General features: G+C 40.1%; 2 protein-coding genes across 5 annotated transcripts in view; one reads left to right on the top strand and one right to left on the bottom strand.

Moving 5' to 3' along the window:
- The first annotated feature begins 1,562 nt into the window (after nt 1-1,562).
- LOC306831271 (calpain-5-like) lies at nt 1,563-14,895 on the top strand. 2 transcript variants are annotated; one of them, XM_079355251.1, is made up of 13 exons: nt 1,563-1,671; nt 4,213-4,401; nt 5,080-5,211; nt 6,830-7,038; nt 7,373-7,565; nt 7,654-7,844; nt 8,595-8,672; nt 9,029-9,224; nt 9,341-9,463; nt 12,406-12,608; nt 13,076-13,197; nt 13,313-13,449; nt 14,359-14,895. In XM_079355251.1, exons 2-13 carry the CDS (start codon nt 4,237-4,239, stop codon nt 14,539-14,541), a joined length of 1,932 nt encoding a protein of 643 aa, XP_079211377.1. In that variant the 5' UTR covers nt 1,563-1,671; nt 4,213-4,236; the 3' UTR covers nt 14,542-14,895. The 2 variants fall into 2 exon arrangements, with proteins under 2 accessions (XP_079211377.1, XP_079211376.1); XM_079355250.1 differs by lacking the exon at nt 1,563-1,671 and adding an exon at nt 2,737-2,869.
- A 94-nt stretch (nt 14,896-14,989) lies between these two features.
- Nucleotides 14,990-23,325, bottom strand: part of LOC306831272 (serine/threonine-protein kinase PAK 3) — a 42,587-nt gene continuing 34,251 nt past the window's right edge. For all 3 annotated transcript variants that reach the window (XM_079355253.1, XM_079355252.1, XM_079355254.1), the window contains 8 exons: nt 23,213-23,276; nt 21,589-21,637; nt 21,355-21,467; nt 20,216-20,333; nt 19,927-20,026; nt 19,497-19,693; nt 19,228-19,365; nt 14,990-18,704 (listed from right to left, as the gene is read on the bottom strand). In XM_079355253.1, the coding sequence (XP_079211379.1) occupies nt 18,615-18,704; nt 19,228-19,365; nt 19,497-19,693; nt 19,927-20,026; nt 20,216-20,333; nt 21,355-21,467; nt 21,589-21,637; nt 23,213-23,276 (869 nt within the window). In that variant the 3' untranslated portion in view covers nt 14,990-18,614. The remainder of the gene's footprint in view (nt 18,705-19,227; nt 19,366-19,496; nt 19,694-19,926; nt 20,027-20,215; nt 20,334-21,354; nt 21,468-21,588; nt 21,638-23,212; nt 23,277-23,325) is intronic.

Raw genomic sequence — 23,325 nt, 5'->3', positions numbered from 1 at the left:
TTTGACTGTCTGATCTTTCACAGCTGCCAAAGACAAAATACCATTAAATCTTTTAATAGTCTTTGTTAAATATTTTTGTTTCACCAATAAAAGAAGAAAAGATCTGTGTTGCATTGTGATCAAGCATGTTTTCCCCAAAGGCTTTGTCTTACTATTTGGAAAAAATAACTTTAAAACTTATTCAATTGAAATCCATCAAAGCTAATTATTGCGGCTCACAGAGATGAAACCTTGTTTACTCCACTTAAAAAGGACTCATAACTATTTTTTGTCTTATGTGGGTAAGTGAACTTTCGACCTCATCTTCACATAAATGATGAGCAATGCTAACAGTAAATGCAACATGTTGAGGCCTTACTGAAAGTCAAGTGCTGCTTCTTTTTACACATCACACACTGTCTTCTTTTTCCTTCAGTTTCTCATGAACTTGTGATCATCATATCCGAAGCGCTGCATTGGTCCTCACTCTTTAATCACTACTAATCCAAATGATGCACTTTCATATTAGGATTTTCTTCAGCCTGTCGACTTAGCTCTTGCATGGATTTACCTTATTACTGTTGGCTCTCTGTGACATTCTTCAGCAGCTCCCTCTTTGCCCTCTGTTTCAAAGCAGGAATAATCCAGACAAGATTTATCAAGGTGATTTATTGGGACAAAGTGCTCCTTTAAAGTAGAATCTGGACCACTTGGAGGCTGCCAGGTTGTCTTAGTGCCACAGTTTGTGAGCACATGTGTTCAATTTGACTGTCCTCTACAGAAGTCCTAAGTGGACAAATTTACATTAGAGTATCTACTCAGTTTTCCTGTGATGATAATAATTTTCAGGTTGTTTCTCAATCTTAACTTATGTATTTCCTGTTCAAAGTTGCAAAAGCACAAAACAATCAAAGAAATAGGCAAAACTTAACTCATTAGTGTGCAATGGCAGCATGGCATGTCATGGTCTGACCACAGGAGTCAGCCTATTGTTTTTGTTTCTACATCATCAGAAAAGTATCGGTCAATGTGGTTTTGTACTGCAAATGGAAATAAACAGAACAGAGCTGAAGTGAGTTATCACGAGCAAACCGGCTTTGATATTCTGATAGAAGTTTATCTTGTGAAATGAACCCAAAATGATTTGTTAAAGGAACATTGAGTAAAGAAAATGTACAGGTGTGTGTCAACTTGGGGCCTCTGTACACCTCTGGTCAACTTGCAGAGTTTTTCTTCTTTTGTTGATGAATCAAAACAAAGATTTAACAAAGACTATTAAAGGATTTTATGGTATTTTTTCTGTTGCAACTGTGAAAGATCAGACAGTTAAAGGGGACAAGTTTGTGCTTGTTTCACCTCTAAAGGTGGGAGTGAAGGTGTTCTGTTTCAGTCTCCCCTCTCCTTACTGTCTGTAGTCACAGTATCAGTCTTTGGGTAACACCTCCAGCTGCAGAGAGGTGCTTGTCAGACCAGTTTTACTCATTGTTTGTGTGCACAGTGAAGTATCCTGGGAAGCCCTCGCAGACTGAAGATCAAACTGGAGAAACAGGATTTGCTCCTGTGCATCTGTTGTTAATGAAGGAGTTTCTTTGAACGAAATGTGGGATTGACTTGAACACACATCACAGGAGCCAGAGAGGACGCTGAATGTGTTTGAACTCATCACTTTAAGGAAAAGAGAATTCGCTACAGGTGAGTGTTGCTATATTTCTTGACTATAAGCTTGTCTTTTTGTTCTCCCAATCGTATGTATTTCATGTGGCTTCATGGTTCTCAGGTAATGTCATTTATTAGATAAATGTTTTCTTTGTAAGATTGCCATTTATTGTTTCTCACAGAGACCTTGTGGGTTCCTTTCTTGGAGGGAACCATTGAATCAGTTGTCTCCTAAATGCCGTGCTGACATGTGTAAAGAGTCTATCAGTAATCTTGGCTTTTTAAACCTCAAATTCTTATTTAAAATGTTGTTTGGTTGATGATGTTTGGTTTAAGAACTGCCTTTGTTTGTTAATGAAAGTAAAAAGCCCATATGAGTCTGATTGCAGTCCTATATGGACACTGTGACATGTATAAAAGTTCATGGCAGGTGAACAGTCATGCAAGGTATTGTAAGCAGTCTTATCTGATCGTACGTATTAATTTCCTTACTGTAAACAGCGCTGAAAAGCACTTAACACTAAACAATGTCTGAACGTCACCATTGTAAACTGGTATGTATGGCGGAAGCATCTGGACTGTGAGCTGAATTCACCTTAACATATGTTACAGTGATTAATGAGAAGGTAAAGAAAACTCTCGAAGAAACTTCCACAGTTACATTATGATCCACTCGTGATGATAAAATATCCAACCACAAATAGCCTGTCTGATCACAGGAGGCAAGAATTCTCAGACAGATAAAACATACACAGAAACACACACACACACACACACACACACACACACACACACACACACACACTGTTCAGTCACGTCCTTATTTCCCCCTGAACGCAGAGCCTCAGAATGATTTATTATCCGAATCACAAAACGTGTTTGCTGAAAGTGCTTCACTCCTTCTTCCTTAAGTTCATTTCAAGAGTTAAACAATACATGGAGGTAATAAAATCAAGAGCAAACGGGTGTGGCTTTTGTTTTACACATACACGTCGGCCACTGGTGTGTGGGAGGGCGAGGCAGGCAGGTAACTCACCTGGAAACTTCCTTATTGTGGAGCAGGAAGGAGTGAGCGTCAGAGTGAAAGAGGCACGGAGGACTTTTCACGTTCCTTCTTCTTTCTTTTTCTCTGGTTGCTGTTTCTTTTCTCTTTTAATTCAACTCTGATATGACCTGATTTGGAGCTGTGCCAGTTGAACTTATATGTCTCACTTCTCTCTGACTGCCTGATCTGGTAAATATCCTCCTCTTACTATTAACTATACATGTATCTGCAACTCTGATACACCAAGTTTTGCTTTCACATAAATTTTTTCATTTAAACGTATTCATCATTTTAAAAACATCTTTTGGGGGCTTCTTGATAACTTCCTCCTTCTGTTAGGACTCCATGCTCCCAGTAAATTAAATACAGTGCTCTGCTGTGTGTTATTCTTGGCAAAAATGAAATAAAGATTCATCGGATATAATTATTTTGGCTCATATTGTCCAAACGTAGGCCTGAGCGGTCAGAGTGAGAAGAGCAAAGGATCAAGAGTTAAAACATCCTCATTCTCCTGGGAATACAGCTGTGTTGTTCATCAATTATTCCACAGTGAATACAGTTATCAGTTAAACTTGTCTTTGAGGATGAAATGCAGCTGTATAGAGTTTTTTTCTTTTCATTTTATGATTGTCTTATTTAAAATAAATAAATAAAAAAATAAATTATATATATATATATATATATATTTTTTTTTTGTGAATTTCCAGGTCAGACACTTTCATCACACAATCAGCTTCAGGGAATTTCTCTTCAAATGTAGATTGCTCCACATTAACCTGAGCATACAGTACATGAATGTTCTGACTGTGTCATTTGGGTGGGATTTTGTACTGCCGTTTTTAAAAGTTCCCCTGATGTTGGTAAGGAGACTTTTCCATAAGGTCTTCCTGTCATGTCTCAGATTAGGTTGAACACTATAAAGTTGCAGGCTTTGTATCAGTGGCCCCTGAACTGTTAAACGAACCAAATCGTAAAACATATTTAGCTTCAAAAGCTTTTAACCCAGCATGAACGTTGTATGGTCTCTGTGTATCCGTCTGTGTTTCGATGTAAGAACAGTTTGTTTTCATGTATTTAAAAGTGTTGTTGTGTGCCTTCACATGTTTTCATCTAACTTCACGTTGTTTTTACCTGCCTTTTATGGGTTTCATCCATGTTGTGTGTGTTTCTGTCTTCTTGTAAACATGTTCTTTCTCAGTCCACCTTCTTTCCCCTGGTTAGTCTTTAATTGTTGTTTACATCATCATCTAGCTGACCACAAGGGACTAAGCAATTTGAGGGCTCGTCTGGGATAAAAAAAAAAAAGACATTGGAAACTTTAATTTTGAATAACTTTTATTTTTTCATACAAGCACTGTAGTGTCCAAAGGGAGTGCGACCAGTCTGCTGTAAATCTGAAGAAGTAGTTTGAGTACAGTCTGCAGGCTTTGTCCAAAAAATGTTCAGGATTAGAGGGAGATCCTGCCCACACAAAGTTCTACTAAACACTATATAAAGTCAGAAACCGCCTCTTGTCTTTCCTCACTCTGCAGCTGTGAGAGGTCAGCGTGTGCAACATGTTCTCCTCTGCTGTCCCGTACAAGAACCAACACTACAGTGACCTGAGGAGGGACTGTATCAGAGACAAGACTTTGTTCGAGGACCCAGAGTTCCCAGCCAACAATTCATCGCTGTTTTTTAGGAAAGCAATTCCTGGATATGTAGAGTGGAAACGACCCGGGGTGAGTGGCACAAGGTCCAGCTGGGAAAGCAATTATTGCTGCTTATGAACTGTGTTACATTTTACTATACAGGAGCACTTCTTAAAGGCAGGTCCAAACATGTATTGATGACGTGCAGACAGTCTGAAATCAACACAGAGTTCAGTGACACAAAATCTGAGATTGACTTTCCATTTTTGATAAACGGAAACAAATAACTTTCTCCAATTTTATTTTTAACAGCAGATCATTTTTCGCTCATTAGTCAAAACTACTCTGTAATTTGCTAGTACATTATTATAAATAGCATTTGTCTCACAAAATAAATGTTCATAAGAAATATTCAGAATCAAAATAAATTTTATTCTGCATATTAAAGGAGTTTGACGTCTGTCAATTTGCTCTCCATGCAAATCATAAAACAGGAAATATTAAACCCATCTGTAAAAGCCTAAAAGACAAGAGTGCAAAATATATATCAATATTATAATAAATGTTGTAATGATCTAATCATTAAATGAATCAATAAATCTTTATTTGTGTAGCACTATTTTGTGACAAACTCTCCAATGAAAGAGCAGCTGAGTCTATGAGGCGTCTACTTGACGTAGATAGTGTCTTCAAAAATATGTTTTCTAAGACCATAAATAATTAAATTTGCTCAAACTTTTCACCATAACACTGTGTTATTTGTCGTAGGAGATAGGCTCTGAGCCACGTCTGTTTGTGGAGGGCATCAGCGCTCACGACCTGAACCAAGGACTGGTGGGAAACTGCTGGTTTGTTGCAGCTTGCTCCTGTCTGGCCTTGAAGCCAAACCTCTGGAAGAAGGTGAGTTAACTTTATTCTAAATGTGTAAGACGAGCAGCTGGAGAAATTAACATTGGTTAAAAGAGAGAACGTTTAAATGGTTGCTTTAGTCAGAGCAGAACTGATTGTTCAATGTGAATTCCCTAAGGGGTTCACGCATGATTTACATGACAACGTCAGAGAAAATGACATCACTGGTCTTTGCTGGTAGAAACCAGCTAACACCATTTCTATAGATTCATTTTATATGCTTTCATTTCAGATTTACATCGAGAAGAGCTTTTAAATCTAAAAACTAAGCCGACTAAGCAATTTAGAAATCCTAAAATAACAATTAAACTTTGTGTGGATGCTTTACTGAAAAAGCTCTAAACTTTATTAACTAATAATTTGTTGCTGGATTAACTGAAATATTAAAAGACCCATAAATACAATGTAATAAGGGAAACAATGTGAGAGAAAATAAAGGCCTAAGATTGTATACTCAAAAGCCAGTGACAAACTTCATGTTCAGCTTTGTGTGGCAAGTTTAGTGAGAAAAATGGCACAGGGTGTTCAGTCTCATGTTCAGAGATCAGTCTATTAAAAAATGTAACAGATAAAGCCAGTGTGAGTCTTTGGAAGCTTTCCAGTGTCACATTTTTTAGTCTTATCTCTCAAGTAGTTCCCTCTGGTTAAAAGTCCCCTGTTTAAAACTAAATAGATAAATTAAAAATCAGTACCTGATTTAATATATAATAAGCCTCAGATATAATGCGATACAAAGAAAGCAAAGAAAAGTGTTCTTATCAACCACGGTTATAGTCTTAAAGGAAGATACAATGAGCTATACATTTCCTGTTGAACTAAAGATAGGCTACTTTTCATGTGGTGGGTCTGTGTAGACACCCCCCCCCCCAAAAAAAAGGAAAAAAGAAAAAAATTGTTTTAAAAGTGTATATTTATGTGGCCTAACTTAGCTAAAAATCACATCCTGGTTTAGCAACAAGGGGCACGTGTCTGAAATAACTTTTTCCTTGAAACACAACTTATTTTAAAATTGTAATGCTTTTTATGAATGGAGCCTGTCAAATGATCTTTTGCTGTGTTGGTAGACTGTAGCGCTACAGCCCTTATTAGTGATGAGTCATTTTCGCTGTGTCATGCTAACTTACATTACAGTTTCTGTTATGTAATGCTGCCCTGCCCACCTCATCCTCAGACCAATAAAAACTGTTGTTAAATATCTGTCAATTTGATTATCTTCTTTTCTAATGACACTGTACATATTGTTAAACATAAACCTGCATGTTGGCATTAGCCTAGTTAGCTCAAAGCTAATTTACATCTGCAATGTCAGTAAGTGTTAGGCTATAGTGACCGTATCAATCATTGTGATTAGCTGGGAATTGTTAAAGAGCTTTAATGCTCCTTCCTACACCTAATCCATTGTTATTATGAAAAACAATTTGGGAATTGTTAAATTGTATGTCTGATTAGGTTACTGTTACTGCTTACTTTCTTTTGAAAGTCTTCCAGTTGAAACACACTAGTAGCTATATAAAGTATGGGCTATATTCACCAATTTTGGTCAGCTGACAAAGCTGAACTGGAAAAAACTCACTGACATCTATGGCTTTGTGTGGTTGTATGTTTCCAGGTAATTCCTGACCATGAGGATCAAGAGTGGGATCCCAAACACCCGGAGAGTTATGCAGGAATCTTCCACTTTCAGTTCTGGGTGTTCGGAGAGTGGGTGGACGTGGTGGTAGACGACCGACTGCCCACAATCAACGGAGAGCTAATTTACTGTCACTCTAAAGACAACAACGAGTTCTGGAGCGCTCTGCTAGAGAAGGCCTACGCCAAGTATGCTAACATTAACATTGATGTAGCGTCATACTTACACTTTCAGCAAAACAACACAATTCTGACATGTTCATTCCCTTCTCCAACTGTACTCTTTACTAACTATGAGCATAACGTTAGCATTTAGGCAATTGGTTGCATTTGGTACCATCATTGACTCTGCAGCAGTTTTGATGTCCCCTCCCTTTTTCTAATGTTCACAGCTGATCAGATTCTGATGCTGACACTGTTTCGGCAGCATTGTGTTGTTATTGGTTTTTTTTTGCAATGGCTGATGTACATCAAATCTGGCACATCCCCTTGACTACAAATATTAACTAAACTCTGCGTGCAGACTGTCTGGGTGCTATGAGTCCATGGAAGGGGGAAACACAGGAGACGCTGTGGTGGATTTCAGTGGGGCTGTAGCTGAGGCCATCAACCTGGAGGCAGATGCGTACTATAAGGACCAAGAAAAACAAGACCAGCTGTTTGAGGATCTTCTGAAAGTCTACGACCGTGGAGGAATTATAAGCTGCTCTATTAAGGTCTGCGCTCTTCTTGTTATCCTCTTTGTGTCTGCACTACAGAGAAACTGCAACTTATGTTTTTTTTTTTCATGATTTCCGTCTTCAGGCACAGCCTCATGAAATTGAGGCCAGGATGGCTAACGGGTTGGTGAAAGGTCATGCGTACTCAGTGACTGCAGTGAAGAAGGTGCGTTTGGGTCATGGGCTGATAGCCTACTTCAAAAACGAAACCATTCCTCTTATTCGAATGAGGAACCCCTGGGGCAAGACAGAGTGGAAAGGAGCCTGGAGTGACAGGTAAGAACAGGTTAGGACAGCACACAACTTGAGCAGTCTTCACTCATTGTTATGTAACTGCATTAGAATAGCAAGGACGCAGGCAAAGAGTTGAAGATGAGCCGGACTTAATAGATATCTTGATTGCTGGCATGAAACCCACCTGTCAGCCAAATCAGGGCCATCCCAAATTATGCATTACCATCAGCTTTAATATGATAAAAAATTAATCAGCCAATCTGAATTTATGTAGTACAATTCATATGTTATGTGAAGATACTCTTTAAAGATCAGATAAAAGACCTTTCTCACTGCTTTATTACAAAGACCAAACGTTAATCTATATAATCACAGAACTAAGCAACATTTCACAAAGTTAAAGTAGAAGAAGAATTACCAAACAAATTCAACCAAGTACAGTTTTACCCGACTGTAAACATTTTCATTCTATTGTAAAAATTTAATTTTAAAATGGGCTCTAATTTTTAATTACTTTTTTTGATCCATTCTCAACTGGACACTCGTTCCACATTTTTCAACAACTGCTACTTGTTTTAATATCACTGCATCAATAGGCAAAGGTCAAAGGGCAAATTCCTCTCAAAAAGAGTCTTTCCTTTTTGTTTTAAGATTTATTTGGGGCTTTTTGCATTTGTTGGATTGAGAGTGGATGACATATAACTTTAAAACACGTCATTATAACTTTAAAACAACTCGTATGCAATAACTTAAGAATCTTATTTACCTTTTTTTCTGCTGGTTTTTTTTTAGCTCTGAGGAATGGTCAAAGGTGGGTGATATGGAGAGAGGAAACCTGGGCATCACAGTCGAAGACGATGGAGAGTTCTGGTGAGTGATCGCGTTTGTGTACTTAAAACAACACCTGTGTGGTAAAATTATTTCCTGTTTTAAAATGCTCAAAGCTCAAAGGAACTTTTGATTTAAGTCAACTATGGGATCCTCTTATTTCTTTGCTGACTTGTTCTCTACATATTTGATCCGCAATGTGCTGTTATAATCTTTGTTTGACGCCAACCCTGTAGCAGTGGTTTCAGGGCATTAAGAATAAAAATGAAAAGGCATTATACTGAGTGTTGGGTTTGATTTTCAAGCCCATAAAGAGGCATCAGTATTGATTTTGGTCAGTTTCATAACCAGATAAAAACTCCTCATGGGTGTTTGACCTTCTGCGCTCACACCCACAGGATGTCATTCACAGACTGGTGCAAGTTCTTCACGGATGCAGATGTGTGCCGTCTCATCAACACCTCCTTGATCAGCCTTCATAAAACATGGCATGAGGTAGTTCACTTTGGGAGCTGGACCAAGAATGCAGAGCCCCTTTTAAACCGCTGCGGCGGCTGTGCTAACCACAGACGGACATTCCTGCAGAACCCACAGGTACGACACAGTGGACACAGTTCTGCTCTTGTTTCCTGTCTTCCTGCAAATGTTTACATCATTTCATTTCATATTTTATTCGTCATATTAACTCAAATTTTCCGCGTCTTTCACAGTTCTTGTTTGATGTTACAAAAGAGGAGGATGAGGTCCTCATCTCCCTGCAACAGAAAGACATCAGGATCCACCGAAAAGTTGGTCAAGGAGAGAATTTAAGCATCGGCTTCACTGTCTTCCAGGTAACACAGCGTGACAATCTTTCAACATTAAAACAGAAACTTTGATTGTATGCTTGTAAAAATCCAAACCTTTTCCAATACCACAGCAACAAAAATAGAAGCTGTAGGCACTAATATGGGGTTTGTTTTTAACGGTAATTGCCCAATTATTGCAACCAATCTCCCGCATACTGTCTTAATTGCACAACTACGCTGGCAACTTTCCAGAACCAACCCCTGTCAGTGTGTTTGTGCAGCATCATCAGTGCTGCCCTCTGGATGTTTAACACCATCGCTGCTCTCATGACGGCTTTGGGTTGAAGATATGAATGAAGGTCTGCTTTTTGATACTGTTAATAATTGAAATGACATTTTTTTTATCATTTAAAAACTCAGAATCAAAGCATTAATTGATCATATGAAGTGCTCTTTGGCTTTATAATCAAAAAAGGACTAAACCAGGGGTTTCTCAGAGGAACATATTTGAAGGGTTTGTTTGCAAAAAGATCTCTCTGAGACTAACAAGCAATAGGTTCAGTGAACAGGAAATGGTTTTCGTCTGGGACAAAGCGGTTTGTCAAAGGTCAGTTTATTTTGAGGGAAAACAGGGTCATTTCATCATGTTTTGGCTCTCATTTTGTTCAAAGATCTTGGCTTTGTTTGACTCCTCATTTGTTGAGTTAACAGTTGTTGGGTGTTTGTAATGACAGGCAGACATGTCTTGATAAGTTTATCACAACTAAAACAGACCGTTTCAACAGGAGGCTAAATCATACATGATTTAAGAAGATATAAGCACATACTTTGCTGATTGTTTCAAGCGGAAAAACACAGTGGAACCAAAGTCAGTTAAACTTCCAGGAGGAGTTTGTGTTCCTGTGTTCTGTTGCAGCCATTACAGACATCTCACGAATGATGAGTGAACTTGGTGGTTGCTGGAGTAAAAAAAAAAAAAAAAAAAAAAAAAGCATGCCATTACATTCCTTCCAAGTTACAACACAATGTGGATATTTAAACCACAACCTCCCAGAAAAAGCTGAAAAAGTTCAACTTACTCCAGTGTGAGAAGTTTTATATTAGTGATACTTGTGTTTAGCATGGTAAGCATTATTATATTTGAATCAGGATAACTTATTCATGTGTTTTAGAAGACGCCCAAACTCTTTCTTAAACTGTGAAGTCAGCTAAAGCAGCTGCATAAACCTGCCAAACAAGACCTTTTCCCACTGCTGGGATTAGATAGTCACTATATAATGAGGCCTTGTAACCTTTGTGGTGAAACTGACGTCATATTTCCCGTAGCATAATTAACTCGTCATGGATCTGCCTCAGTTCACAAACACGCTGCACGCTCTTATCATGCCAACGTAAGTGCTGCCAAACAGGACAGAAATGCCACAAAGAGCATGTGATTAAATGAGGCTGCGTGCTTCTGTGAGCCCGAACCCGGATTTAACCTTTGTCATGTATGGTTATCATGTAAGTGATGAATCCTCCTTCTTCATCTGACGAACTCCAGACAGTGTGTCAGCGCTCTGTTGTAATGTTGTCACTCACTACACTTATATTTTCTTCATACTTCAGGAAGTAGCCGACTGGACAGCAAAATGTTTCAGCAACATCTGTGACTTCAGTCAGACAAAATTAAGGCTGAATACTTGACAGCAAAAACATAAAAATAGTAAAGAATCAGTGGACATGTGAGGGCAGTATATTTTAATACATTTACTTTTTAGGTATTGAAATGTTATATTCAAGTGTTATGGGTTTTTTTGGGAGCACCTTGCAGGTTACAGACTGCAGCTGTAATTTAGCACTTTAGTGGTTAAGGTCAATTGACAAACTTTTTTTTTTTGGTCAGTTGACAAGAGAAACCTTTCAGTTTATTCAGAGCTATGATTTGTCTGTTGTAAAGAGAAGAAAAATGTGAACTGCTGTGTAGTACGGCACTGAATTATATGTACTCTGACTCTTAAATAACACACTATGCGCATCCATATAACTCAAGCTTCAATTCATTGTTCTGCCACCAGGAGGCAGACTAGTCTGTGTAGTGTCCTGGACACTGTTAACGCCTTTATAGTGTAATTCTGCATCGCTATATTACAAACATGTTTCATAAAAACATATTAATATAACATCATCTGATAAACTTGACTTAAAGCACATGTGAGGAGTTTTCTCCCTGATTATAAAACAGACTAAAATTAATATTGAAGTCTCTTCTTGAGCTGGATAATTAAACACAACTGTCAGCATCAATATCGATTATTTCTCTGAAGTTTTTTTCTTTCTTTTTTTGCGCCTGTAATGTCAGACGGGAGGTGTCAGAAGTGAAGATGATCCTGAGTGATCCTTTGACACTGTCATTAGATTGCTGGAGGATATTTTTTATTGCTATTTTCCAGAAAAACAAACCCTCCCTACACATGTTCAGGACAACATAAGCAAAGTGATCAGACATACAGATTTTTTCCAAATATGGCACAAAATGAGATTTCCTTCCTGGAGCGTTAAGAGACATGACTTTGCGTCACATGATAACATGTAGTCTAATCAAGACGTCAACTCCCAAAATGTTTAATCCAGTGTTTTAGTTTGTTTCTGGTTCTGATCATATTCTGTACATGATGTTTACATAGAACCTGACTGATCTTATTATTCATCTCCTGGTTCTGACGGTATAGACACTTCTGTTTTGTCTCGGTGTCTAAACACTGGAGCTACATTGTTCATTACCAACAACAGCTTAAAGTGTTTTCATGTCACAGAGAGATCTGGGTCTAGAGTGTGCAAACACATAACCACGGCATTAGATAACCCAATCCTGAACCCAAAGTGAATATATGCTCATTGTCAGAATCACCTGCCAAAACAATATGTTTGACGAATGAAGTCAAGGATTAATTCAGCTGTGTTTTTAATGAAGAATCTATGACGCCCACATGTTTTCCCCGTCACAGGTGGAGCTGAACAGAAAGTACCGCATGCACGACATCCTGACGCAGAAGGGTGTTGCGACGTCCACCTACATCAACGCTCGCACGGTGTTCTTGAGAAGCGTGCTCCCAAAGGGACGTTACGTCATTATCCCGACCACCTTCTCGCCTCAGACACTGGGGGACTACATGATCCGCGTTTTCACTGACGTGGACTCAGGATGCAGGTATGAACAGCTGTGGTGTCAAACCGTTGAACTCTGTGTCACTTAGTGAGCAGCTGAATTTTTCCCAGATCTAAAGAGAGACTGCAGAGTCTGAGAAGAGCACATCTGGTTTTTGACTGCTCATTTCTGCAGGATGGATGCTATCCAAAGAAAATGCTCAGATGAGTGTTTTCAGGGGAAAAAGGGATGATGGAATCATACTCATAATATTAAATTACTTATAAAGTAACAAATCTCTCACACTGCTATTCTTGGACAAAAAATTGTTTTGTGTCTGACTTTCTCTTGGGCCGATCTAAACACAGAACCAAATCATGTTTGCTCACATGAAGGTCATCCAAGTCAGAGTCCAACCAGGTTTCTGTCTGTGAAACAGAAGAATGATGTCACGTCTTGTGTCTTTCACTAAGCAAGGCCAGAGTACCAGGATACAGAAAATCTTCTTTAACAGTCCTCTACTCTCACAGGGAGCTGATGGACGATAAGCCAAAGGTGAAATGTTGGAGTTCATTCCTCGGGTATCCACAAGCTGTGTCTCACGTCTTCGTCCATGGAGCCGAGGGGCTGCAGAACCAGGAAAGTCCAGGAGGTAAGTGGACTCCACACAAGCCAGACTTCACCAAAATATCTGCTGCTCAGTTTGACCTACCTGAAACTCCACAGTTAAGTTTGCTAAACAAGGATCTTATCATGTTTTCATGCAGGTGCAGACCCCTATGTGATCATATCCTGTGAGGGCCGCTCAGTCCAGTCCACCATCAAGAAGGACACCCTGCAACCGGAGTTTGCAACTAGTGCCATCTTCTACAGAAAAAAGCCCAGAAAGCCAATAACTATAGAGGTAAGAGGGCGCCTCTCTGGTCCTGCTGGCTTTTATTTATTCTCTAATGACAGGTGGCACAAATGATTATAGATTGCAATCGGATTGTTATCGAAACGTTGACTTTCCAGACTGAGAAAAACGGCCTTCTTTTAAGCAGGAAGGCTGAAAATATTTTCAATATCCAGCTTTTAAAGGGAGATGAATCATTTTCATTTAACATTGCATTATAGAGACTTGAAACATGTTAGTGTTTTTGTTGTCTTGCTGAGAATTTCATCAAACAACAGCTGGCTTTGATAGATTGACCAGTCAGTTGTTTCATGATAAACCAGGACTGATCAAGCCAGTAACATTTGGCGTTACGACCTGTCACAGAACTCTTTATACAGTAGGAGTTGAAAGCTAAAATAAGCGTCTTGCTCACGTTTAAAAAAAAATGGTGGTCCTGCTGTCATTTCCTGAACAATCTTAGCGATCTCTTACTTGCTGAATACATGATTATAATGGCACTAACCAATTCTAACAGGCAGAGTGCAAGACAGTGTTTAGATACTGTATATTATATTCAGCCCAGAGGTCCCATGAACAACTGAAGACTGAAATCAAGTGACTGTTCTTGACTGACTCAACACTTATGCCAAGAGAAGTGTACAGATTCTGTGTTAAATGTTCATAACCCTATCCACAAACTGTTATCAGAGGATAATTTGATCCCTGTAACACTGAAAACAAAATGCTACGAGAGAAGTTATGGTGTGGGGCCCTCAACAGTGAAAGCGTAACTCTTCCTGGTCGCTTTGTAGCTTCTGACAGTGTTCCAGGGACCATTTTTTTCTTTGAGTAAAGTTTGTGTATGCTGAATCGAGTCACCTCTATGAATGATATTCTCATCATGCTCTACATTTCACATGTCGCGGTCTTGGTCAGGTGTGGAACAGTAACGCTGTGAAGGACGAGTTCATGGGTCAGGTGGTGCTGGCCGGGTCGGTGAAGGACACGGCCGAGCCTCAGAGGCTTCAGCTGAGGAAAAGAGGGCGACAGATGGCTGACGAGATGCCGGGGAACATCAGTCTGAGGATTGTCACGGCAACGCAGCTAACCGCCATGTAACCTCATCAGTGACCTCAGAGTGGGAGGAGTCAGCTGGACAACTCACAACAAGAAACAAACCTTTACACAGATAATTGCACATTGTTGATTTTTCTTGTATTATTCGTTGAGATGGGAGCGGAGTACAATAGGACAAACTGAATGATTGTTTTTATCATTCATTTTTTATAACTTAAAATATTTTATATTGATATTTTGTAAGTTACTTGTGAAAGAATCATTCCTGTTTAAAATATTTTACGCACGATACTGTGAGAAAAAAAGGAAAAACATGTCACTCAAGTCTTAACATTCATTATCACAAACCTTGCCTCAAATACAACACTTTCATCATATTTTTCTCAGCTTTATATTTTACTGTTTTTTTATATATACTCTCGAGCGTTAAAGAAATGTATACATAAATATCAACCCATGAATCATAAAAGCTTTCAATCATTACCACAACTCTTGGTCTTCCTCTTTTTATTTCAGTCCAGTTCCCAAACTGCAATATTTTTTTACACTCAAGACACAGCCATGCACAATTCAAAGTTCAAAAAGTCTATTGCTTCAACCACAATTAAAAATAGTTTATCCAAAACCTCACTTCCCCGTTGCTCAGTTGTCCTTTTTCAGAGATGGGGGAAAGGCCTGCTGAGGTATGCCCGATGGATCAGCAGTTGTTTTTACAAAGCTAGACAATAATAAGAGTAATAATAATAATAATGATGATAATAATTTAAAAAGCAACATTTTTTGTCTTTGTTCCATTCTCTTGATACACATTAATAGAGGAATTTTCACACCACATGTACAGGTTTACACATTCAGAAGAGAGGAATGTACAGGAGCAACCACAGAAAAAAAGGGGCACAGCAGCGGCGTCTCTCGGGAAAAAAAAAAAAAAAAAAAAAAAAAAAATCACCTTTGTGCTCATAGTTCAGACCTGTACATGGGGCCAAAAAAACGTCACGGAGGTCAGCGGAGCTTCCTGACAGGCCACACACACAAACGCACAACGCACACAAATGTACCAACACTCAGAGTGCTGCGTTCTTGGGCTCTCTGTCCAGATGAAGGAGTGTCCACTAGAAAGTCCAAACAGGAGATCCAGGAGTGCAGAAACGGCGTGTGTGTGTGTGTGTTGGTTTTTTTCCTTTTCATCCAGGGTGCAAAACATTTATTGATACCATAGAGCAACCTGCACATGGTCATTTAAAGTTACATACTTCTGAAAAAGGGGTGTTTTCCCGTCATATTTACATACATACATACATATCCTAACAATCTTAACCTATTCCAAGATGAGATACAGTGTATAGTTTTTGTTTTACATGCATGAATTCTGTCACATCCTCCTGTCTAAATCACTCCTTCATCTTCTGTACATCAGCTGTACAAATGGAGGTACAATAGGACTAAAGCAGCTACCCGGCACCTCAGAGTCAAGGTGGACAACATGAGTGAGGCATCTTCTAGTGCAGACTGAGGTAGCCCCCTAACGCACACAAACACACGCACACACATGGAAAGATGCTACACGGGAAAAGCCTGACAAAGCTATGAAGTTCCAACTCAATGTGGACGACCTCTGCGCAGGAGTGAGTTTAAACGCTAACAAGTTAGGAAGGAACTAAAAGAGCAGCGACGACAGTTTCAGCGCTCACCAGGACAAGGTACAATCATGAAATGGCACTCAGTACTCGCTCAGTGGACAACATTCCTCCTCTCTGTCCCATGGATTCACTACAAAACATCGGGATTGCATGGAAAAAAAAGTAACATAAGACACCAGAAAGATACTCAAAGTCACGGAAGCATGTGTGAGCAGCATTTTAAAAAAGCAGAGGAGAAGACGTCTGCAGAAACGATGGTATTGTGTTTGTCAGGTAGGGAGGAAATCTGTGGCGCTCATTCCGGATAAGTCACAGTCATTTCATGCTCTCTGCAATCGAAGACAACCTTTGAATTAAATATAAATTCAGAATATATTCTTTTTTTTTCTTTTCGTTTTAGTCAAAGGGAAATCTCTCCTGTTGAACATGTTGGTCACAGTGATGCATGGCGCATTCAAAGAAACCGTGTGTGTGGCACCAGAACTCCAAATCACTGCAGGTACGACATGTGTGCATCAGGGGGAAAAGCTGCAGGTCAAAAATCTGTGAGGACATGTCTTTCTATAAAGCAGCTCTCGTGCAGTTGAAGGGTTGTTCTTCCAATCCAACACTCTGCTTGCCAGCCACCATTCAAAGCCAAACAATAATATTAACACTAAAAAGGAGAGTTTGTGTTTTGACTTTTAACACTTGAGGCTAATTCTTAATAAACCAGGATGACCCACTGACGCTCGTTTTCAATTGGTTTTGTTTGTAAATTTGCCAGAAGTAAGTTTAAGTACGATTTTTAATATGGCCCTATCGTTGGGCCAGTTTAGACAAATGTGACACTGAACGGATTAAGAAATAAAAGGCACAAAAACCTCAGTGTGTCAGCGTGCAGCAAAGTGTCGGCGCATGGAAGCATGAAGCCATCAAACTGAGACAGCATTCAGAGCCGAACAGATCAGCTTATAAAGGCAAATACGTTGAGTGTTTTACTGTTTTCTGTAGTGATTTTACGTACGCTACATTGATTTTTTTTTTTCTATCTCAGGTGTAAATTGTGCCGTTGAGAGATTTAAATTGTTGCTTTTTGTGGATTTTGTCGATGTAGGTCGTGATGGGTCTTGAGGCTAGACAAGATGAGAACCACTGGACTGAGATATTATTCCGCCCTCATGTTTGCACGTTAATCCATTAACACACACAGAGATTCATATTCATTAAGAAAGCTGTTAAAGTTGTCTCAGAGTTCTGACTGATTTCCAATATTTAAAAAAAATGCAAAATGTGAGGCACACATACCGAGTGTCTATTTTATATTCATCCTCCAAGAGATTCTTGTGCACTATGAATGTTACAGTTAAGGTTGGCAAGCAGTTATGAATGATCCTCTGACTTTGCAGACATTAGTGGTAAGGCTTGCACTATTTTCTATCATTTGAATAACTTCTGTCACATTCCCTGTACCTTTTTTTGTAACGACCGTATTTTCCAGAATTAAATATTAGCAGGTGTAACCTTCAGTTGAAAGGTCTTATGGATGCCATGTATGCCTATGGTAAGATTCAAGGTGTTATGCAGGCAAAATGTGACACAACAGTGTTTCGGTATTTCAAACAATGAGAGAGAAAAATCAGCGGATTAACAAAAGCTAACCTGAACTCCAGTGACTCTGTTACAGAATAAATGTGAGACCTGGATCTCTACTGTGATATGAAGCAGATTAATGGAAGATGGTTAAAGCTGGTAAAGGTCATGTAACATCACACCTGACTGTTTCTGCTGTAGCTGCACCCCCCCCCCCCTTACACGCACACACACATTCACACACAAACACGCACATACGCACAAATATGCCGCCTCGAGATGTGTCAATCTGCGGAGAAGCCGTGGTTTTCCTTAGAGCCAGCGTCATGCAGGAAGGGGTCCCAGAGTCGCTCTCTCTCTCAGATAAGCAGGTGCAGGTGTGGCCTGATTGTGCTCCTTTGAGGGACCAGAGGAAAGAAACTCTCAAACCAGGCTCTTCATCGCTCTCTTCCGTTCACTCCCGGAGTTCCTTCTTGAATTGAACACATTTTCCTTCTGATTTTTTACGGTATTTTCTTCTTCTTTTTTTTTCTGAGACACTTCTGTATGGACATTTCACACAAAGGGATGTGCACCGTTTTTTGTACACACACGCACACTTGCTCACACACACTTGTGATGGACTGCTCTACATGTACAGAGTGCTGGAGAAGTAAACAAGGAGGCAAAGTCTGTTCAGCAGCATGGGGCCGAGAGGCTGCAAGGCCAGATGTCAGTCCTACATGTGAGGCCTGGGGGTCTTTTGTCCTTGTGCTGTCACTGTATGTCACACAATCAACCCCCCTGCCCTTCTTGTGCTGTCACCGTCACGTCACCCACCGCGCACGCACCCAAGCCCCTGCCCCCATGAACGCACGCATCCCAGGCAGGGCTCCAGCCTCAGGTGGGGACAGAGGGCACACCCTAGCGACTGCTGTTTTTTATGGCTTCCTTTGCGGCTACAATCAGAGGCGTCAGGCTGGAGAGAGGCTTCGCCAGCTTCAGGAAGGAATGCTGCAGAGGAAAAAAGGAGAGAAGATGTTAATATGAAGCCTGAAACAAAGGTCTGAAGATGTGCCTGTTCATGGTGGAGTAATGTTGGTTTCCTTTAGAGCTCCGATGAGGAGTTTTGAAGCTAATTTCTCACCTCAAAGATTCATGCTGAGTGATGCATTTGGTTAAAAGAAAGCTTAAAGGATGTCAGAAAACACGAGGTTTACCCCTCAGTCCAAAGAGGGTGCTCAAATTGACATAAACCAAAAGTCCCTCATAGAAGCTTTAAATGATATAACAAAGGACACAGCACGAATTGTGCCCAATATTAAGATCTTTTCGTCTCTGTCTGATAAAATAAAAAAATAAATAAAAATAAAAATAAAAAGAGAAATTCTGCATGTTTGGGTTTTTTGGGGGGGTCAAAGGACTGTGACAAAGCATCAGTACCGTAGTCCTATTTTAGCTTGTGTTTAACTATTTCTGTTTTTACATTTATGGGATATAACATGTCACAAAAGAGTGTGTGCGAGCATGAATCTACCTGGAGCAGCTCTTTAGCAGAGCCTCTGCGGTCCACATCCATCTCCAGACAGCGGTTGAGGAAGTCTCTGAACACAGACGACAGCCTCTCGGGGTTCTGCAGCTCCGGAGTGCCGTTTGTAGCGATCAGGTACAGCGCCTGGAAACACGGATGTCGGTGTTCATTCAAACCTTCACGTTAGCCCCCAAAGTCAATGAGGTTTCATTTCTTTAGGTCAAACAGCGTGACAAATGAGGCCCTATTAAATCATGGCTCGTGGGTTGTCTTACCCTGAGTGGATTCTCATTCAGGTAGGGTGGTTCTCCCTCCACCATCTCTATCGCCATGATTCCCAGGGACCAGATATCCACTTTGGGGCCGTAAGCCTTCCGAGTAACCACTTCAGGTGCCATCCAGTAGGGCGTTCCCACCATCGTGCTGCGCTTGTTCTGCTCTGGGGTGATTTGAGCGCAGAAGCCAAAGTCGGCTGTAGACGGAGAGAGAGAGAGAGAGAGAGAGAGAGAGAGAGAGAGAGAGAGGGAGAGGGAGAGATATAGTTTACTTTTTGATATTCCCCAGTGTCACATATCTTCTCCTCTGTTTTAACCCATATTAAACCAGGCCATAAATGTCTTGAATTCGTTGGTGCTTCAATTCTAGACTGTCATCCAAAAGACAAATTAAAAATGTTTCAAAAAAACCCCCAAAAAAACAACTTACTGAGCTTGACAGATCCATCCATACCCAAGAGAATATTGTCACTTTTGATATCTCTGTGGATCACCTGGTTGGAGTGCAGGAAGTCCAGGGCTTGGAGACACTGCAGAGAGCAACCGAAGTATAAATATACAATATATCAAGATGACACACACTCATAAGAGCGGCCTGTACCAAACACACATATGGTAATCTTTTATTCTCAACAAGGAGAGGAGCTGAACATTTTGTTTCACTCTTTGTGATGCTCTGAATTTAAGAGTCATTCTGATGTCTAAACTTGGCTTCTTACCTCTCTGCAGACTGCAGCGATCTGGCCCTCGTCCATGCAGGTCTCAGTCACTACATCTGTCAACGAACCGCCGGCCAAATACTCCATCACCACCCACAGCTCATCTCCTACCAAGTAACTGAATAAAAAAACAGAAATTTGTTTTCTAATGTAAAAAATGTAAAGTCAGTCTAATGTGATTCATTTAAGTTTTCTGTCAATGCTTCGACAAATCAATAATCTGAGCACGGCGGCGGTGACTGTGGAATAGAGACATAAAGGAACAGAGTTACAGTTATGATACACGTTGTGCTTTATGATGCAGAGTCAGTTACAGCACACAGCAGGTGCTCGAGCATGTTACTGGCAGCTGTGGAAAAACAGCGGAGCCATCAAAGTCATTAAAGCCGAGCTGATTGGAACAGATGCTAAAAATTGTACGCAGACTGACTTTAAATTAAAAACTTTCCAACAGTAGGGGGCAGTAATGTTCCTTTTTGAGGGCTACTGCCTCCAGATTAATGGCAGGAGGGGGAAGAAGACAGAGATGATGAGGAAGAAGAAAAGAAAAAGGATCAGTGAAGCAGGCTCAGAGGATCCCTCAATGTCACTATGGCAACAGCATGAATTGACCTTGAACTCCGAGTTCTGACCACAAATCAGTCGCTAGAGGCAAATTAACATCACATAGAGGCACAACGCTGCAGTTTATTTCGCTTTCAACCTTTAGCCAACTTTAATAAAACTAAAATGCTTTACGTACAAATTTCTAGAATAAGGGTGAGTGTTTGAATGAACTTTGTTTAAACTATGATCTGCTGTGTAAATACTGAAGAAGCAAAACAGATGTAAATGTTAGATTATGTTGAAACTATTAGTAAACGTTCCAAAATATGTACGTTCAAATAATTTGTCTTAATGAAACCAAAATCCCCAAAAGTTCTATTTTCTGTGTACAATTTGAGCATCTGTTTATTTTGCTCACTTTTATTTCAACCTAATCGATGTCTTTGGATTTTCTGTCAGTTTAAAAAAAAACCGATCTCTTCAAAAAAGTTACAAAGGAAACAGCGATGGCCTTCAAATTGTATTCTGAGGTGAACATCCTTTTAAATGAGCATGAATAGTCTTAGGTCTGGGGTTGATCATGTGAACCGTACCTGTCCAGGTAGTTCACTATGTTAGAGTTTTTGTTTTCCCTCATCACCAGGATCTCGTTGATGATCAGCTCCTTCTTAGGCTGCTGCTGCAGGTTCATCTGCTTGATGGCCACCTGAGAAAACAGACGAGGAATGTGTTGCTCAAGGCACGAGTGAGCCTGCTGGCTTAGCAGGGTGGAAGAAACAACATACAGCCTGTGAATGTTGTCCTCCAAACATGAGACTCTGACCTACCTCTTGGCCTGTTGCTATGTCGATGGCTGTGTACACAGTGCCGGATGCTCTAATGAAACACAAGATCAAATCACATCAGATAAATAAATGACACATCCTGTAGACACTGATGATTGAGGAATATGGAGAATAATTTATCCTAAAATGGTCGGATCAAAAGCCCCTGTACCTCGTTTTCATTTAAATTTACCAGAAACCTGGAAAATACACTTTAACATGACTCATCTAAAATCATCACTGATTTAGGGAGCTGGTACCTAGTTACCTATCTGGCTGCCCAGATTCAAATCTGACCTGTGGCTCCTTTACGGTCATTCTCCACTCTCTCAAATAAAGGCCCTGATTTAAACTACTGAAAAAAATCCTCCCAGATTTGTGCTTCATGATCTGCTGGAGCATGCTCATTATATCTCCGACAAACACAGATCCATCTAAATGCCTGCATGAATCGGCTGAAGATCACTTTGCGAGGTGAAAGAATACAAAGGTACAGGAACTTTGTGAAACCGTTCAGTTAAAAAAAATAAAATAAAAAATCTCTGCTAATGTCTTTTCAAAATACAAATACAAAAACACGCTATTTAAATTGTCACACACGCTATATGGACTGATGTCTTAGAATAATGAGCCAACAAGGAATCGCCACAGCACACAATGACTTCAGTTCTCATTAGTTCCTCATTAACAAACATTATTGCAATTTGTACCTCAGAAACATATCTGCATTTAGAAAACCTGAAGAGTTCAGAGCATACAACGCTGCTCAAAGGAATGGTATGCAGTCCTTATTTGGAGGTGAAACTCATGATACTGAAAATCTTCTCTCTTCCTCCTGTTTTCAGCTTCACCTGTGTGCTGTCACAGGCGCTGAATAATGGAGCACAGTTCCTGGTACTAATAAGCAGACAGTTATCTACTGTTTCAGATAGCAGCTTCCTGATCAAATATAGAAACAGTGAGCGAGAACAGATAAGAAGTGCACGGTTTTTATCTTCTATGCGGATGTGGGGTGAACAGTGAGAGTGAGTAAGAGTCAGAGAGAGAGAAAGAGAGTGAGAGAGAGAGAGAGAGAGAGAGAAAGAGAGAGAGAGAAATAGAAATAGAGAAAGAGACAGAGAGAGAGAGAAATAGAGAGAGAGAGAAAGAGAGAGAAAGAGAGAGAGAGAGAGAGAGAGTAGCCTTCAAAACTGAAAGACATGAAGAGAGGGGGAGAGACACAGGGAGAGAGAGAGAGAGAGAGTAGCCTTCAAAACTGAAAGACATGAAGAGAGGGGGAGAGACACAGGGAGAGAGAGAGAGAAATAGAGAGAGAGAAATAGAGAGAGAGAAATAGAGAGAGAGAGAGTAGCCTTCAAAACTGAAAGACATGAAGAGAGGGGGAGAGACACAGGGAGAGAGAGAGAGAGAGAGAGAGAGGGAGGGGGGAAGATGGCTGAGCTAATCTGGCTCTTGGCCATTTCAGGATACAGTTCTCATTTCCTCTCCTTTTACTTTCTCCTCAGTCATCCAACCTCACCCTCCCTGGTCACCGCAGCTCCATCTCTCCCGCAGAGTCTGACTGAACCTTAGTTTCGCTCCATTTCAATAACTTTGACAACCTCTTCCCGATCAAAGATGGACTTACCCTTGTCCTATTTTCTCGAAGCGTGTGTACTTCTTTTTGGGATCCCCCACGCTCACGATACTCCCTGAGTCAGAGAGAAAGCACATAAAGATAAATAATGATTAAGGTCCAGC

This window comes from Symphodus melops (genome assembly GCF_947650265.1).
Source record: "Symphodus melops genome assembly, chromosome: 11".
NCBI lineage: Eukaryota > Metazoa > Chordata > Actinopteri > Labriformes > Labridae > Symphodus > Symphodus melops.
The sequence above is the reverse complement of the archived record's forward strand: the minus strand, read 5'-3'. Positions and strand labels throughout refer to the sequence as shown.